Consider the following 17,267-nt stretch of genomic DNA (forward strand, 5'->3'; position numbering starts at 1 on the left):
AAGACACACAAGCTGAAACGTCAAGACTGGGCCAAGAAATATCTCAAAACTGATTTTTCTAAGGTTTTATGGACTGATGAAATGAGAGTGAGTCTTGATGGGCCAGATGAATGGGCCCGTGGCTGGATTGGTAAAGGGCAGAGAGCTCCAGTCCGACTCAGACGCCAGCAAGGTGGAGGTGGAGTATTGGTTTGGGCTGGTATCATCAAAGATGAGCTTGTGGGGCCTTTTCGGGTTGAGGATGGAGTCAAGCTCAACTCCCAGTCCTCCTGCCAGTTTCTGGAAGACACCTTCTTCAAGCAGTGGCACAGGAAGAAGTCTGCATCCTTCAAGAAAAACATGATTTTCATGCAGGACAATGCTCCATCACACGCGTCCAAGTACTCCACAGCGTGGCTGGCAAGAAAGGGTATAAAAGAAGAAAAACTAATGACATGGCCTCCTTGTTCACCTGATCTGAACCCCATTGAGAACCTGTGGTCCATCATCAAATGTGAGATTTACAAGGAGGGAAAACAGTACACCTCTCTGAACAGTGTCTGGGAGGCTGTGGTTGCTGCTGCATGCAATGTTGATGGTGAACAGATCAAAACACTGACATAATCCATGGATGGCAGGCTTTTGAGTGTCCTTGCAAAGAAAGGTGCCTATATTGGTCACTGATTTGTTTTTGTTTTGTTTTTGAATGTCAGAAATGTATATTTGTGAATGTTGAGATGTTATATTGGTTTCACTGGTAAAAATAAATAATTGAAATGGGTATATATATTTTTTTTGTTAAGTTGCCTAATAATTATGCACAGTAATAGTCACCTGCGCACACAGAAATCCCCCTAAAATAGCTAAAACTAAAAACAAACTAAAAACTACTTCCAAAAATATTCAGCTTTGATATTAATGAGTTTTTTTGGGTTCATTGAGAACATGGTTGTTGTTCAATAATAAAATTAAGCCTCAAAAATACAACTTGCCTAATAATTCTGCACTCCCTGTATACACGTATTTTTCTTAATTTTACTAATTTATTGCATACCAGTGTGAGTTTTAAATGTATAGGTTTAATCTCTATTCTATATATTCACTTTGGTTTTTGTTTTTTTAATCGTTGTTTATATTTGATTATATAGGTGATTTCAGCCAGCAATCGTTTTTTGTTGGATACTGTTCATTTTGGTGCACTATTAGGTTTTTGTACACGACCTCATACACAGGTTGTTTTAGCGTGACTATTTTCTCTTACATATTTCTGTTTGCATGGTTTCACATGTTTGTGTCGCAGCTTAGCTTTCACCAGCATTTTGCTCAAATTTTACTATTAGTGCAGAATTTACTCTTTTATTTACAATGTATATGTAATGCAATTTGGTGATTATATCTTGTGCGGTGGATTTATAGTGCACTGTGTTTGTGAGTACTTTTTCATCTCTTAATGAATAAATGGTTTCATTTAAACTAATTACACTATGGAAGGTTTGTTGTTTCATTTTTTCTGCTGAGTAGTACCTGTGGCATGGTTTGGGTTGGTCTCACCTACTCTTGGAGGACTTATGCAGTATTATACACCCAGGTGTCTGGGACAGCTTTGGTTGACCTTACCATTGTGTAGGTCGGCCGTGGAGGTAAGAGGCAGCTCAGACTGCTGGTGGATACATAGAGGAGGAGCACTCCTGCATAATATGTTTATTTATATTTTTTGCACATGAGATTTGGAGCACATTCTTATTTGGACACGTTTGTTCCTGGAGAACGCATGCAATCTTAATGCAGGGCATTAAATTTAAATCGGTGTGGACTTCATCCTATTTATTTATACACTATGGCCCGGATTCACAGACACTGGCGCACATTTATGCCGCCGTAGCGTATCTCCTGTATGCTACGCCGATGCAGCGCAGAGAGGCAAGCATTAAATTCACAAAGCCAATGCTCCCAAAACTGCGCTGGGTTTCCAAGGCGTAAATGGAAGTGGGCGTGAGCCATGCTAATGAGGCGTGACCCCATGCAAATGATGGGCCGAGCGCCAGACAGATACGTATCGCCAACTGCGCATGCACCGTCCCGTGGACACATCCCAGTGCGCATACTCACAAATACGTCGGAACAACTACATAAGATACGACGGATCACTGCCTACGGCGTGAACGTAAGCTACGCCCAGCAATAGTCACGTACAATGTAAACTACGTAAAATACGCCGGCTTGTGTTGCCTGGTGCAGCCCTTTGCATGGATGCTGCTGAGTTACACCTCCTTTATGGGGCATAACTTTACGCCGGACGTAGAACTTTACGCGCACTGCGTCGGGCGCACGTACGTTCGTGAATCGCTGTATCTTTCTCATTTGCATATTTGAATAAAAAATCAATGGGTGCGCCAAATGCGCCCAGCGTAAATATGTGCCCACTCTACGCCGGCGTAGACAAGTTACGTTGGTGGGATGAAGCCTGTTTTTAGACGTATCTTAGTATGTGGGTCGGGTGCATAGATACGACGGCGCATATTTGCACTTACGCGGCGTATCTGGAGATACGTCGGCGCAAGTGCTTTGTGAATCCGGGCCTATATTTATTCTTTGCACATTTTTATTTCACAACTATATATATATATATATATATATATATATATATATATATATATAAAATGAGGGTTATGATTAAGTATTTTGAATGACTAATGACTTTCATAAAATATTATATGAATGACTAACATTCAGATATTTTTATACAAATATATGTTTTTGAGTGGTAGTGTGCTACACTTTTTGTTTTTGATTGTTTATGATCTACAGTGCTTTAGCAAACAATGTCTTCCAGTTCCAAACCATTTAATACATATCCTTGCATAGTTTAGATTATTTCTAAGTATGAGAAGTGCCTCAAAGAAAAAAAAATAAACAGTTCTTTAAACAAAGCTTATTTTAATTTATTGAAATCTCCGCAATAGCGCTTTCACAGATGACCTAGAGCTACATAAATGAAAGTGACAGATCGCTGCTCACATAGCAGCCACATTCCTGCCCAAAAATGTTGCCTTTTTGCCGTTCAGGAGTATCCAAATTCAATTCAATGCTAAATCAACTCTGACATGTACCCCTAAGAAACACTCTTGCAAGTTGTGCCTTCCAAGGCAGCCTTAAATAAATAGGACACATAGTATACACCCAGGCTAACATCCAACATATGCTTTGGCTTCCAGATGCTAAGACAGAGCAAGCATAGCCCCTGGTGTTGTCTGTGAAATGCTACTGCTGGTACTTACACCCTTTATACTGCTCTTTGTGTTCTCTGGCTCCGGGAATGGATATCAATTAAAAATAGCCACAAAGCGACTCTGCTCATAAGCACCACAGCATAATTATCAATGTGATTTTATGAGATCATCCAAACATATAATTCTTTTCTTCGTCTACTCTAGGCCAGATCTGGAGGCTTTGAAATATAAAAATATAATGGTCTTAGCGCTGGTATACCGAGGGGAACGTAGCATCATGCACAGATTGGGACCACAGGACATAGAGCAATAATCTTTTTAAAGTAATCACTGGACCTACTGCAGAGTGCTATAGGCTTTACAACTCTTCTAGTACATAAAATTCAGAGGTATGGTGGCAGGTGGGATTCTAAGGAGGGATGTGTCACAAGAAGGTTGATGTATGGTGCACTGCAATATCCTTTCTTTAAAAACTTCAAAACCCACAAATGTGCATTCGCAGGGCCAGTGCCAAGATTAAAAGGATCACTCCAGATGGCCAAAACCAATTTTGCACTTGTAGTTTTTTTAAACGTGTGTCTACTGTCTTGGGTATACTGTGAATTGGCCAAAATCGGAGCTATGGGTGGCCCTGTCAGCACCACCTGCCTTGACAGACTTTGATTGAAAAATCAAAGGAGCGGTCTGGAGTTGTAATTGGGGTGCACAGTTGCAAACTTACAACAGACAGTATCTCAGCTTTAAAAAATACAATAACACCTAAGGGCCCCACTAAGTAGTAGTAGATGGGAACAAGGATGTAGGAATTATATCGGAAGAGAATTGGAGCAGAATCCTTGAATTGAGCTCTTTGGTTTCACTATCCCCCTCCCAAAAGATGTCACATTTGTTCCTGCTATATAGAGCTTATTATACTCCTCAAAGACTCTTTTTGTTAGGCCATAGTTCAGACGCTAGTAGCCCAAGAAGTGGGGAAAGGGAAGGTGATTTAATACACATGTTTTGGGGGTGTCCGAAGCTATTCCGTTACTGGAAGGAAGTGTCCGGAGTTATAAGTTAGGTATTCAGAGGACCTTTAAATCCGGATGTGAGGCTTTGTGTATTGGGCTTGTAAAGGGAGAAGGAAACCCCGGATGCACCCAGATTGCAATCCGCAGATGTTTATTTCAGGCGAGGAAATTGATAGCACAAAAAGGTGGCAGTCCGTCTCGCCCCCATCCTGTATAGAATGGGAGCGAGGCATGAACGAGACAATCTGGAAGGAAAAATCTGTATATGTCAGACAAGGCTGTTTAAAGAAATATGAAGAGATCTGGAAACCCTGGTGGGAGGCAAAAGAATACCCCTCCTAGAGTGAGGTGGAAGACACTAATAGTTATGAACCATTTGTAAAGAGGAAGGAGTATAAGGAGGTTTTAAGAGAGGCAAGGGATAAACGATACCTATATCAAAGGAAAAAGAAAATGGGCAGAGAACTAACGCAATTAAAATAAGAGGTGATGAATAGGAATGGTTGAGTAGTGTGAATGAGGGCAAAAGGTTGAGGGGAGGGAGGAGAGAGCAGGTATTGGGATGGTGAGGAAAGAGATGGAATAGAAGGGGAGTCAATGGTGCGACAGGGGGCTATATGAGGGCAGGAGTGGAGGTTTCAAATAATACATTTATGGGAGAAAAGGGGACTTGGAATAGAACACATAACTAAAAAAATGTATTGCAAATATGATCTCTTTTTCCTTTTTCTGTAACTGGGGAGGTTGAGGGGGAGAAGATAAGGGTTGTTTCGTATGTAAAGACGGCGCTCCCCACGCTACCCCACTGCCCCCTCTCCGTCCGCCGACTTCCGGGTATCGGCTCAGGCATCAGGAGCATTTGTGCGAGTACAAGTACTCGCACAAATGCTCGGTATCGGTTCCGATAACGATACTAGTATTGGTATCGGGACAACCCTTATATATATATATATATATGTAAATGGTGAGTGGTGACTGTAGCATAGAAAGAAAACTGTTTAGTCTCAGGTTGCTCAAAAGCTTTAGCCTTAAACTGCATAAGGGGTTATTTACTGTTAGAATGGTAAAGGTGTGGGACTCCCTTCCACAATCGGTGGTGTCAGTAAAAGTGGCAACAACTTAAAAAAAAACTGTTAGCGTAACCAATATACAGGGATATAGGAAGTATTAGAGACATAAATGCATACACACACCCACACAGGCTGAACTGGATAGACTGATGTCTTTATTCACCCTTACAAACTATATAGCTATAAGTGAGCTGAAAAAAGTCAACAGAACAGTGACTTCAGCCAATCAGATGTCTTTACTATTAAGTCTAGTACACACGGCCAAATATCCAGCGGCATTGGCTGGTTCAATAGAAACCGTCCGACATTCGGTACATGTGTATGGCAGCCGGTCTGACAGAAGCCAGCTTCCGTCAAGGGGGCATGACCGAAAAGGGTCTGCCGATTGGCACAGCAGCTCAGCAGGGGAGATGGATGTACTAACATATGATTGTTAGTGCAGCAGCTCCTCTTGAGCTCCTTCAGTTTTTTTTCGTTCAGCCCGATGGGTTGAACGAAAAAAATACTATTAGTGTGTACTAGGCTTTAATGTGTGTGTGTCAACATCCGGTAGTGCCAGATGTCAGTATACAATAGTCGGCAGAGGCAGCTGCTGGAAGACAAAGACACGCCCCTGCCCAAGTTCTCCATCTGCTGGACCCTGCCTGTCACCACCATGTTCTTGTCCCTTGCATACATTGATTTATTTTCTAGTAAAACAATACAGCTCTTTTGACTACCATAAACTTGCCGACATACTGTGTGTAGGGAAAGGGATCTTGGGAGATGTAGTTCTGTCGCCGCAAGAATTTACAATCCTGGGATGATGTTACTGGGATAATAAAAGATGTTTCTTGATATACAGTTAATGTAAAAATGTAATGTAAAAGAAAATATTTATGCCAGGACATGCCCTAGAGAAGTAGAGGGGGCAAATTTGGGACAAGCCTATACAACCCCTTTAAATATTTGTACAGTACATTCCTCCGCAGACTTGGGGACTTTTACACACAGCGGTGTGAATAATATTACATCTTACATTTAACGTAACTTATTATTTTTATTTTTTTTAAGTTTAGTGGTCCTTTAAATTCCTATTTAAGCGAACCATGCCAGATTGCTATTATTGCACCCAAACACACCAGACGAAGTGGTCAGGTACATGCATCTCATTTATATAGCCAGTCTCTGTTCCTTTCAGCAGTCAGAACACCAGCATCCACTTTCATAGCTGTCACATCTGTTTCAAAGCGAGCGATTTGAGCTGAACAATAACCAGCCGTCTTTCAACTTGTCAGGAATCTCGGGAGAGACATTTAGAGCCGCTATCTTTTTACTCTGTTTGTGCACCAAGATTTCAAGTAAAATGGCTGCCCTTTTGTATTAAGCAGATTCTCAGTTTGCCAATGTGTTTCTTTTTTCCAATCATAAAAATATTGTTCCAAATCTGTGACAGTTTGGCAGAGAACCTTATCAGGAATTCAGTGTTACCATGTTGCTTTCCTTTTTTTTTCCCCTTCCTCCATCACACCACAGAATAAGCACCAAGCACTCAGACATTAACATTCAGAAACTGCTGCTGGCTCATAAAGAGCCTCAGAATAGACAGTTCATAAAAAGGAGAACTGTTTGTGCTGCTCAAAGCAAACCATTTCTTCATTTGTGTTTTTATCCAACGTAAAGGCATCAAAAATGGTTTGGCTCCTAAAGGACCAAGAGACCGTTTCATAAAGGTTAAAAGTGTTTGTAAAGGCTCTTGTTTAAATAAACATGTTACACTTACTAGTACCTGTTCTGTGCAACGGTATTGCACAGAGCGGTCCCTTATCTACTCCTTCGGAGTCTCTGCTCCTCGTCTTCTCTGAGTGCCTCATAGCAAGCTGTGTGTTGTGGGGCACTCATGCAGGCGCATTTCTGAACCAGGCTTCCTAACAGTGTGGCTCAGCCCTCCCTCCTCCCACGATTTGACTGACAGCAGCAGGAGCCAATGGCTCCTGCTGCTCCCTCTGTGTCCAGTGAGAAAATGGAGAGCTGGCACAGTACTGGATAGAGAAAAGAGGCAAATAAATATTTGGGCAGGGGGGGTGTTTAAGACATAAGATTTTTATTTTTTATTATTTAGTGCAGGGAATATATTCAGGCAAAAAATGTAATAGTGTCTTGCCTTTAGAACCGCTTTAATTTTTCTTATCTTCTACAATTTTAACTGTAATTCTAACTATGGCCCCCCATTACCTCTTGTGTGTGATTGTTACAAAATGATCATTACTTGCAAGACCTGGAAATAAAACTAGCCAACAACCTCATAGGCACAATCCAATCTCATAGGCAACCTGGTTTGATTCCAACCTACTATAGGACTCTTAATCACTTACCAGTCTGTATATACCCCTTTATTACAAGACCATTTCTCAGCCATTTTACAAATACAGCTTTATGTTTGTAGTATTTCATTTTTTTTTGTATAATACATTATATATACAAATAAATAAGGAAAATGTAAAAAAAAAAAAAACTTGTTTGCCTTACTCTCTGCTATAAAACATTTTTATAAATTTAGGCCAAAATGTATTTCATTGGGTGGAGTGAGGGGGACTCTTATGCACACAATTACAGGCAGGAGTGGGGTGTGTACATTCTATGGGGAGGGGGGGTGGAGGATTATCGTATTTACAAATATACAGGAAGTGTGTGTGTGTGTGTGTGTGTGTGTGTGTGTGGGGGGGGGGGTTATATAGGGGGTGTCATATTCAAACATGTACAGGCATATGGAGGGGGTGGCTCAGAAATCACTGGGTAAATCTATGGTCTGACCGCTATTGATCAAGGTTTAACTTCACTTATTAATTTGTAATAATAATGATAATATTAATAATATACTTTACTGGGGCAGCAGCCTGGCTTTCCCCTCATCTCTCTCCAGCAGAACAATCTGCTTCAGTGATCAGCGGTTGTTAGAGAAGAGGTGGGCTCAGGCAGCGTTTACATTTGTGATCACTATAATTGGCCATTACAGCAATCACAAGGCACAGAGCCACTCTGATTGGATCCGTTTATTGTGTGCTCTCCAATAACCACAGGCATCCAACGGGTGTACTGGCAACTTGCGTATTTTCAGTAGCTCCACTTATAAACGCTATTCACCATCTTTTTTACAATGTGGCAGTAGTAGGGTGGCTAAAAATAATAAACAGACACCCATCTAATGATTGCTTACAGTACTTCATAGTTGTAATATTTTTATGTTTACTGGTTTTATGCCTGACATGTAACAAATACCGGTAGATGTTTTATTCTTCTAAAGAAAATTGAGTTTAGCCCCTACAACCAACTTACCATATTTAGCTTGCACAACCCCTTTAAATAGAACTTCAAAGTTAACAAGCTCTGCCAGGTAAACATGGCAATTTAAACCATATTTTATCGTCTTTATGAAACTTTCATTTGACATCTCGCTTTTCGAGAACAGTATTCTTTTGGGTACAATAATCTTTGCATAGTTTTGCCCAGGAGAATGATTATAGCTTTTGTCTTCAATGATCTGTTCTTGATGTTCCTCATTTGTTAAAAATGTATTTCTTAATCTTCCTGGACCCTGTAGGCTTTGCCCAGAGTCATTGCTAGAATTCTAAATCATTGGATGGGAGTCTCACCAAGGTGTGATTCATAGGTTACAATTCGCAAAGGCAGATTATAAAGAAGGTGCTAAAATCTATAACCTGCACACCGTGTTTGAAGGGAAGCATTTAACTTATTTTACAATTGCTTCCCTATAAGAAAATCAAGTTCATTGCTGCGGTGTCAAAGCACAGGCCATCCACAGAAATACCAATCTGTCCAAAGACATTCTCACAAGGAAACCAGAATACAGCAGAATTGGCCATCAATCAAGAAAAGAAAAAAAATTCCATCTCCATTGAAATAATACCTCAAAAAAATAACTAAAAAAAAGCAACACTTGCGTTTGTAACATAAAATCACCCAAAATTGAAAATTAAGCATTCCAGAATGACAAAACAAAAACACAAAGCAAAAAAAAAAAAAAACACAAAGCAAAAAAAATAAAAAAACATAAAAAATATTATATTGCAGCTTTGTGGGCCTTAGATGCTGTGGTTGCAATAGTTTTCATTATTCAGGCTAAGAACATTTTCAGTAAGGCCCCTTTCACACTGGGGCAGGATGTGCAATGGCGAAATAGTGCCGATATACCGTCGGAATTGCAGCGGTATTTAGCCGCTAGCGGTGCAGGTTTAACCCCCGCTAGCGGCCGAAGAGAGGTTAATGCCGCCGGCAATGCGCCTCTGCAGAGGCGCATTGCCGGCGGTATTACCGCGGTGTCCTATTATTTTCAATGGGAAGGAGTGGTGAAGGAGCAGTATACACACCGCTCCTCTCACCGCTCCAAAGATGCTGCTTGCAGGAGATTTTGCTTCCTCCTGCCAGCGCATCGCCTCATTGCTCAAACCGAGCAATCGCTCATCTCTCGGCTGCCCCCGCCGCCATCCTCGGTGAAGGAATCAGGAAGTGAAGCGTTGCGGCTTCACTGCCTGGTTCCCTACTGCGCATGTGGGAGTCGCGCGGTCCATCATTACTGGTCCCCGCTGTCTCCTGGGACCAGTGTGTTTTCCAGCTTATTATTGTAGATCCAAAGGTTATCTATAGGTAGCATTGTATGGGTGGCAGGGGTGTATTTAGGTTTTGTGCTGCCCTAGGCCTGACGAAACTCGCACACCCCCTACTTTATATATGACGCACCCCCTCCTGTCAAGACTACGCCCCTTCCTTTTTAAGACCCGCTCTGTCATTTTCATGGGAGGAGGACAGAGGGATGCTGTGGGATGAGGACAGAGGGACAGGGTGGGATGAAGACGACAAGGGGGGAAGGATGGGATGAGGACAGAGGGACAGGGTGGGATGAGGACAGAGGGACAGGGTGGGATGAGGACAGAGGGACAGGATGGAATGAGGACAGAGGGACAGGGTGGGATGAGGACAGAGGGACAGGGTGGGATGAGGACAGAGGGACAGGGTGGGATGAGGACAGAGGGACAGGGTGGGATGAGGACAGAGGAACAGGGTGGGATGAGGACAGAGGGACAGGATGGGATGAGGACAAAGGGATAGGATGGGATGAGGACAGAGGGACAGGATGGGATGAGGAAAGAAGGAAAGGATGGGATGAGGATAGGGGGACAGGATGGGATTAGGACAGGGGGACAGGCTTTTTTGCCGCCCCCTGCAAAGTGCCGCCCTAGGCCTGGGCCTTGTCGGCCTAGGCCATAATACAGCACTGATGGGTGGTCCAAACCAGTGGTGAGGTTATAATGACAACATTGCCATGTTGTGGATTTCTAATGAACTTTGTAATACAGTTGAACCTCGGATAAAGAGCATAATTCGTTCCAGGAGTATGCTCATAATCCAAAGTACTCGCATATCAAAGCGAGTTTTCCCATTGAAGTCATGGGAAACAAAAATAATTAGTTCCGCATTGACTTCAATGGGATGCAATACCGAATGCGGCCAGAAGTGGGGGTTGACAAAGAGCATCAAAAACTGCAGAAAAGGTCCGAGGACACTTCGGCTAGTTTCCTGCGCCCCCCGTACCTCAGGCCAAATGAGGTACTGCAGGCCAATGTTCGGCTTTTCTCGGCTCCTGCGCCCCCGTACCTCAGGCCCTCTTAAAACGAGGTTCACTGTATTTGTATTCTATTTATAATTTTGTATAGGAATAAATGTTTGGGCCCATTCTGAGCCTCCTATATTGTGACCAAACTTGTTGAACATAGTAGTCCTTTTGTGCTATACTGAGGTTCTGGGACCACACCCTAATGGCTGAGAGGGCAATAAAATGTACCTAAGGAATAATTCTGATATATGTTATTATTATAGTCAGTATGCTTAGCTTTCTGCAAATGTAGCTGAAATCTCAAACAGTGTTATCTTCCTTCCAAGCCATCTTCTGTGAACTACTATTTCCTGGCCCTCTATGTATTGGAGATGAAGGAAGGAAGATGTGTTTGTTGTTCAGATATGGATAACAGCCGAGTGACAAACATTGCTTTTCTATAGATACAGTTGAGTAAGTGAGCCACCCTAGGCCAGGTGGTGTATTATTAGTAGGACCACCAGGTGAAGATAAGGGGAAAAAAAGGCTAAAAAAATAAAACAATTTTCGCCACAACATATAAATATAAGACCTTTGTAATACACATTTGTATTTGTTTTTTGATCAGATAAGCATTAATCTGTTTAAAACACGAAATTAAAAGAATGATACATCAGATACATACCATCATAGTAGACAATGGCCCCCACAAGTTTGTCTTTTCGAAGCATTGGAAACAATTCTAAGGCTTTGGATTTACTGAGAACATAACTGCTTTTTAGGCACTGGCTGCCAGCTACAAGATCATAGGCCTTGATGCCAACCCAGTAGTACGGTAACTGCCACCACCTAATTCAAAACAAAGAACAATGGCACATACATTAAATAAATAATACGTTAATCTTTTATCATTTAAAAGTAGCGACCAATCACAGTCATTTTTTGGTTCTACCTTCTGCAATACCCAAGATGGGGACGGTTGGTTGTTATGGCAGCAAGAGCCGTCATAACCAATATTCCATGGGAACCAAATGGACTTACATATTAAAGTGGAGGTTCACCCTAAAACAATTATATACCATCCCATCCAGCATACTTGCGTCAGCTACAGTATGTTTTTTTTTTTTTTTCGCTGTACTTACCGTTTAATCGTTCATTTTCTTTTCATCCTCCCGCGGGGAATAGGCGTTCCTATGAAGAGGCGCAGATGATTGACGTGCGGAAAAGGAGCGTCACGCGTTCCGAAAATAGCCGATCTGAGACTCGGCTATATACGGCGCCTGCGCAGGCAGCTCCTAGTCTGTGCGCAGGCGCCGTATAGCGCTGTGTCCCAGATCGGCTATTTTCGGAACGCGTAATGCGCCTTTTCCGCACGTCAATCATCTACGCCTCTTGATAGGAACGCCTATTCCCCGCGGGAGGATGAAAAGAAAATGAAATGTAGCTGACGCAAGTATGCTGGATGGGATGGTATATAATTGTTTTAGGGGGAACCTCCGCTTTAATGTGTTTTGAAGGGAGAATACGTTTTTTTCAAGGCACACCATTCTAAAATAAAAAAATAAAAATGATTCCATTTGTTTTTACACACGTAGGACACTAAACATACACTTTTCCACACAAGTACTGACTAGTATTCCAGTGTTTCTCCTCTCCCTGAGTTTCTCTCCATTACTCAGCTAATGTGACCCCAGTGCTGACGGAGAGTGGCAGGGGAGAGTCAGACAAGGATGCGGTGTAGGTGATCAACACCCTTCTTATAAACGCTAATGACATCACTAGTCTTGCAAATTTTTGGGCAATTTTTAGGCATTTTGCCAAGGCACCTCTGAAGAAACCTCAAGGCCCCCTGTAGAGAACAGAGAACAGTAAGCCATATAGTAGTGACGTCACCAAATCTCACTCCAAATCTTCTGAGACTAGCAGTAAGAGGCAACAGTGCCTTAGATCCCATACTGTAGATCAGTGTTTCTCAACTCCAGTCCTCAAGGCACCCCAACAGGTCATGTTTTCAGGCTTTCCATTATTTTGCGCAGTTGCTTTGATCAGTTTCACTGCCTTAGCAATTACGACAGCTGTTTTATCTGAGGGAAATCCTGAAAACATGACCTGTTGGGTTAAGTTAAAGTGTTCAGTTCCTTTTTACCAAGTCCAGGGATGGAGCCTCTTAACCACTTAAGGACCGCCTCCTGCACATATATGTCGGCAGAATGGCATGGCTAGGCAAAAGCACGTACCTGTACGTCCTCTTTAAGTGCCCAGCTATGGGTCGCGGGCGCACGCCCGCGACCCGGTCCGAAGCTCCGTGACCGCGGCCGCAGGACCGGCGCACCCGATGGCCACCGGAGTCCAGCGGTCGGTCCCCGGAGCTGAAGAACGGGGAGAGGTGTGTGTAAACACAGCTTCCCCGTTTTTCACTGTGGCGCTGTCATTGATCGTCTGTTCCCTGATATAGGGAAAGGCGATCAATGACGTCACACGTCCAGCCCCGCCCCCTACAGTTAGAAACACATATGAGGTCACACTTAACCCCTTCAGCGCCACCTAGTGGTTAACTCCCAAACTGCAATTGTAATTTTCACAGTAAACAATGCATTTTTATAGCATTTTTTGCTGTGAAAATTATAATGGTCCCAAAAATGTGTCAAAATTGTTCGAAGTGTCCGCCATAATGTCGCAGTCACGAAAAAAAAAAAAAAACGCTCATCACCGCCATTAGTAGTAAAAAAAAAAAAGATAAAAATGCAATAAAACTATCCCTGATTTTGTAAATGCTAGAAATTTTGCACAAACCAAACAAAAATGCTTATTGCGATTTTTTTTATACCAAAAATAGGTAGAATACGTATCGGCCTAAATTAAGGAAAAAAACGATTTTTTTTATATATTTTTGGGGGATATTTATTATAGCAAAAGGTAAAAAATATTGCATGTTTATCAAAATTGTCGCTCTATTTTTGTTTATAGAGCAAAATAAATAAATAAACGTTAAACGATAAGTGCAAGTACACTAACTCTAACGTTGGTCATACACAGTTTGAATTTCAGACAATTCCTCAGAATTGTCCTTTGAGAATGTCATATTTGATGAAACCGGTCAGGGCAAGGATGCGCAAGTGACGTCATCATGACCTGGATGTGTACTTCATGTTGATGTGATTATACAGCTCTGTATCTGGCTTTTTTCTATGCAAGTGCAGTTTCTAGTTTTTAATAAAATTGTGGTATATGGTTCACACTATGTGGCGCATTGGTCTCTTTTATGAATTTTTTTTGAGTGGCAACCAGCCTTGGGGATGCCCTCAACCCTTAATGTGAGAATAATATGACATCTTTGGGTGGCTTTGCATTTGATCTACTATCAAGTTGTGTGCCAGGGAGCTTCCACTGATGCAGTACTCTGGTAAGTCTCCATACATTCATTTTTTGTGACGGTTTATGACACTGGTAGAGGATGCACTAATTAATTTGATTTCTCAGTGAGGAGTGGGATCATCCCATGGACTGAGTTACAAGAGGAAATGGTTTCCCGTTTATAGGTTTTGTAATGATTTAATGTTAAATAAGATCTTTGGTATTTCACTAATCGATGCACCATAATTATTTGTTTAGCGCAGCAAAAGTATTTTTAGTGATTTCTCTGAATTAGCTAAAATTCTAACCAAGGGTGGCCTTGCCTGCTCGAGATGGCTCAACTTTTTTTAAGGGGGCTGGGACAAAAATTGTCGACCAAACAGTGACTGCATCCAATAAGCTGCAAGCACTGTTTCGATAGTCTGACAGCCGCCACTGGTGGCTGTCAAAATACAACAGCCCAGCAGAGGAATTTGTTCATTCACACCACACCATTCACACCAGGGTTGCCAATCGTCAGAAAATTTACAAACAGTCTATAAAATCTGTAATTTTTGCATCTGTCCATAAATGTCCATTATTGACATACAGACTACACGTCCATAATGGACATTTATGGACAGATGAAAAAATTACAGATCTTACAAACTGTTTGTAAATTTACTGAAAGTTGGCAACCCTGTGTATGACGCGCCTAAGCGTTTTTAGCCACAGTGATGAGGATCAGTCTGGGAATCTTGAAGAAAGTTAAAGTGGTTTTTAAGCCACTTTATATAAACTATACACAACCCCATCTATTATAAAGCCTCCTATACTGCTGTGCATGTTCTTTGTAAAAATGATGCCTATTTCTACCTGAATTCACAGCGCCGATCAGTGGTCAAGTGACTCCGAGGCTCCCTCTCCTGATCTGACAGCTAGAGCGGCCGAAATTCCCCAGCTGACGTCAGTCGGGAGGAGAGGAGGAGAGAGTCGAGATGTCAGCTGGGGAAGAGGGGAGCCTCGAGGAGTCACGTGACCGTCAATCGGCGCTGTGAAGGTAGAAAAGGCATTCTTTTTACAAAGAACATACATTGCAGCATAGGAGGATTTATAACAGGGGGGATTGTGTGTAGTTTATAAAGGTATTTCAGCAGCAGGAGGGGGAGGCGGGCGGGGGGTGGGATTGGTAAGAGCTGACTGGCAGGGAGGGAGGATGACAGAGGGGATAGAGAGCAGGGCTGTGGCTGACAGAGGCACATAAACTGACCATGGTGTCAGGGCTCAGCAGCCATGATAAACCGTGGTCAGTTTACAGGGGGGAGGGCAGAACCAGGCAGGATCAGCCAGATCTTTCAGGTGTTATAGGGGGCCAAAATTACACAGCACAAGCACTGTGCTATATAACATGCTTTAAAAAGGAGCAGGATCCATTTTTTTATTTATTTTTTATTTTTAGGGTAACAAACACTTTAATTCTATATGTTATATAGATCTGGCAGGTTATGCATTCACCAGCACTCACTCAAAACTGAACATTCTTCTACAGACTCTCCCTTTAAAAACAAATTTGAAATGCTCAATTTCTTACTTGTATACAGGCAGCATAATAGGCAGAGGGGCAGATAAATGAGGAGCAATCTCCAGCAGGTTGGCACGTTCATGAAGAGCTTCTTTTACAAGTTTGTACTGAAAAGCAAAGAGAATTCAGTTACATTATCAATAAATAAAATCATAGCTGTACCCTAAAAAACATAACATTTCCAGAGCCTAAATAGACATAGATCTGATAGGGATAAATCCAATTGGGATATTGCAACCATCTTGCTGCTCTTAATAAAAATGGTCTGGGAAAACCCGCCAATTATCTGGAAGCAAAACAACCAAGCAACGAGTGCACTGATAGTGTGTTAATAACTTTAGTCCAATACAAAGTAAAGATAAAATGCACTCACAAAAGGAAAGTGTCAGCTTGCTCATCTGTGGCCCAGAGTTGTTCCCGCTATCCAGTCTAGAGGGACTCACTTTGCAGCTTTGCACACTGCATCAGCGGGTTTAACTGAGCCGATAGTAGCATCCTGGACAGCTTTCGGCTCCAACTCCTGATGCTGGCCACGGCTGGAGAGTCCCCCTGGACTGGATAACGGGGAAACAATTCTGGGCCACAGATGAGCAAGTCTGAAACTTTCCTTTTGTGAATGCATTTCATCTTTATTGTATATTGGATTAATGTTATTACTACACTATCCCTGTACGTTCTGTCTTCCAGTTTTATTCTAGCTGAAAAAAAAAAAAAACAGAATAAAACCCACCAGCTACATCAGGAGAAGATGTAAACAGGTTAGTTGTTTTCTTGATTACTGACCCTTGATAAGGTTACATTAATGAAACACGTTGGGGCAAATCTTAGTCACACAGGAAGATACCTGCTCATCGGGCACCAACATAGTGAGCAGCAGAATTACCTTTTTTGTTCAAAGTGTTTGAGCAATGTGGTAGTTCATTGACGCTTCCTGTTAATGGGTAACTGCTTGGCCATACATTGTATGGTCAAGACAGCTTACACACAGATAGCTGGATTCAGGTAGGGGCGCGCATCTTTGCGGCGGCGTAGCGTAGCGTATTTACACTACGCCGCCTTAAGTTAGATAGGCAAGTACTGTATTCACAAAGTACTTGCCTCCTAACTTACGGCGGCGTAGCGTAAATGTGGCCGGCGTAAGCGCGCCTAATTCAAATTAGGCTGAGGGGGCGTGTTTTATGCTAATGGGGGGTGACCTGACGTGATTGACGTTTTTTACGAACGGTGCATGCGCCGTCCGTGTACATATCCCAGTGTGCATTGCGGCAAAGTACGCCGCAAGGACGTATTGGTTTAGACGTGGACGTAAATTACGTCCAGCCCTATTCACGGACGACTTACGCAAACAACTTAAAATTTTCACATTTCGACGCGGGAACGACGGCCATACTTAGTCCAACTATTTGATGGAATAACTTTACGCCTGAAAATGCCTTACGTAAACGGCGTATCTTTACTGCGACGGGCGGACGT

The 17,267-nt window shown here is 42.3% G+C and overlaps 1 protein-coding gene across 4 annotated transcripts in view; it reads right to left on the minus strand.

The window, feature by feature from the left end:
- GPD2 (glycerol-3-phosphate dehydrogenase 2) overlaps positions 1 to 17,267 on the minus strand; it is a 294,667-nt gene that overhangs the window by 192,546 nt on the left and 84,854 nt on the right. For all 4 annotated transcript variants that reach the window (XM_040357935.1, XM_040357937.1, XM_040357936.1 and 1 more), the window contains exons 5-6: positions 15,804 to 15,901; positions 11,565 to 11,728 (exon numbers count right to left, since the gene is read on the minus strand). In XM_040357935.1, the coding sequence (XP_040213869.1) occupies positions 11,565 to 11,728; positions 15,804 to 15,901 (262 nt within the window). The remainder of the gene's footprint in view (positions 1 to 11,564; positions 11,729 to 15,803; positions 15,902 to 17,267) is intronic.

This window comes from Rana temporaria, chromosome 6 (assembly GCF_905171775.1).
Source record: "Rana temporaria chromosome 6, aRanTem1.1, whole genome shotgun sequence".
Taxonomy (NCBI): Eukaryota; Metazoa; Chordata; class Amphibia; order Anura; family Ranidae; genus Rana; species Rana temporaria.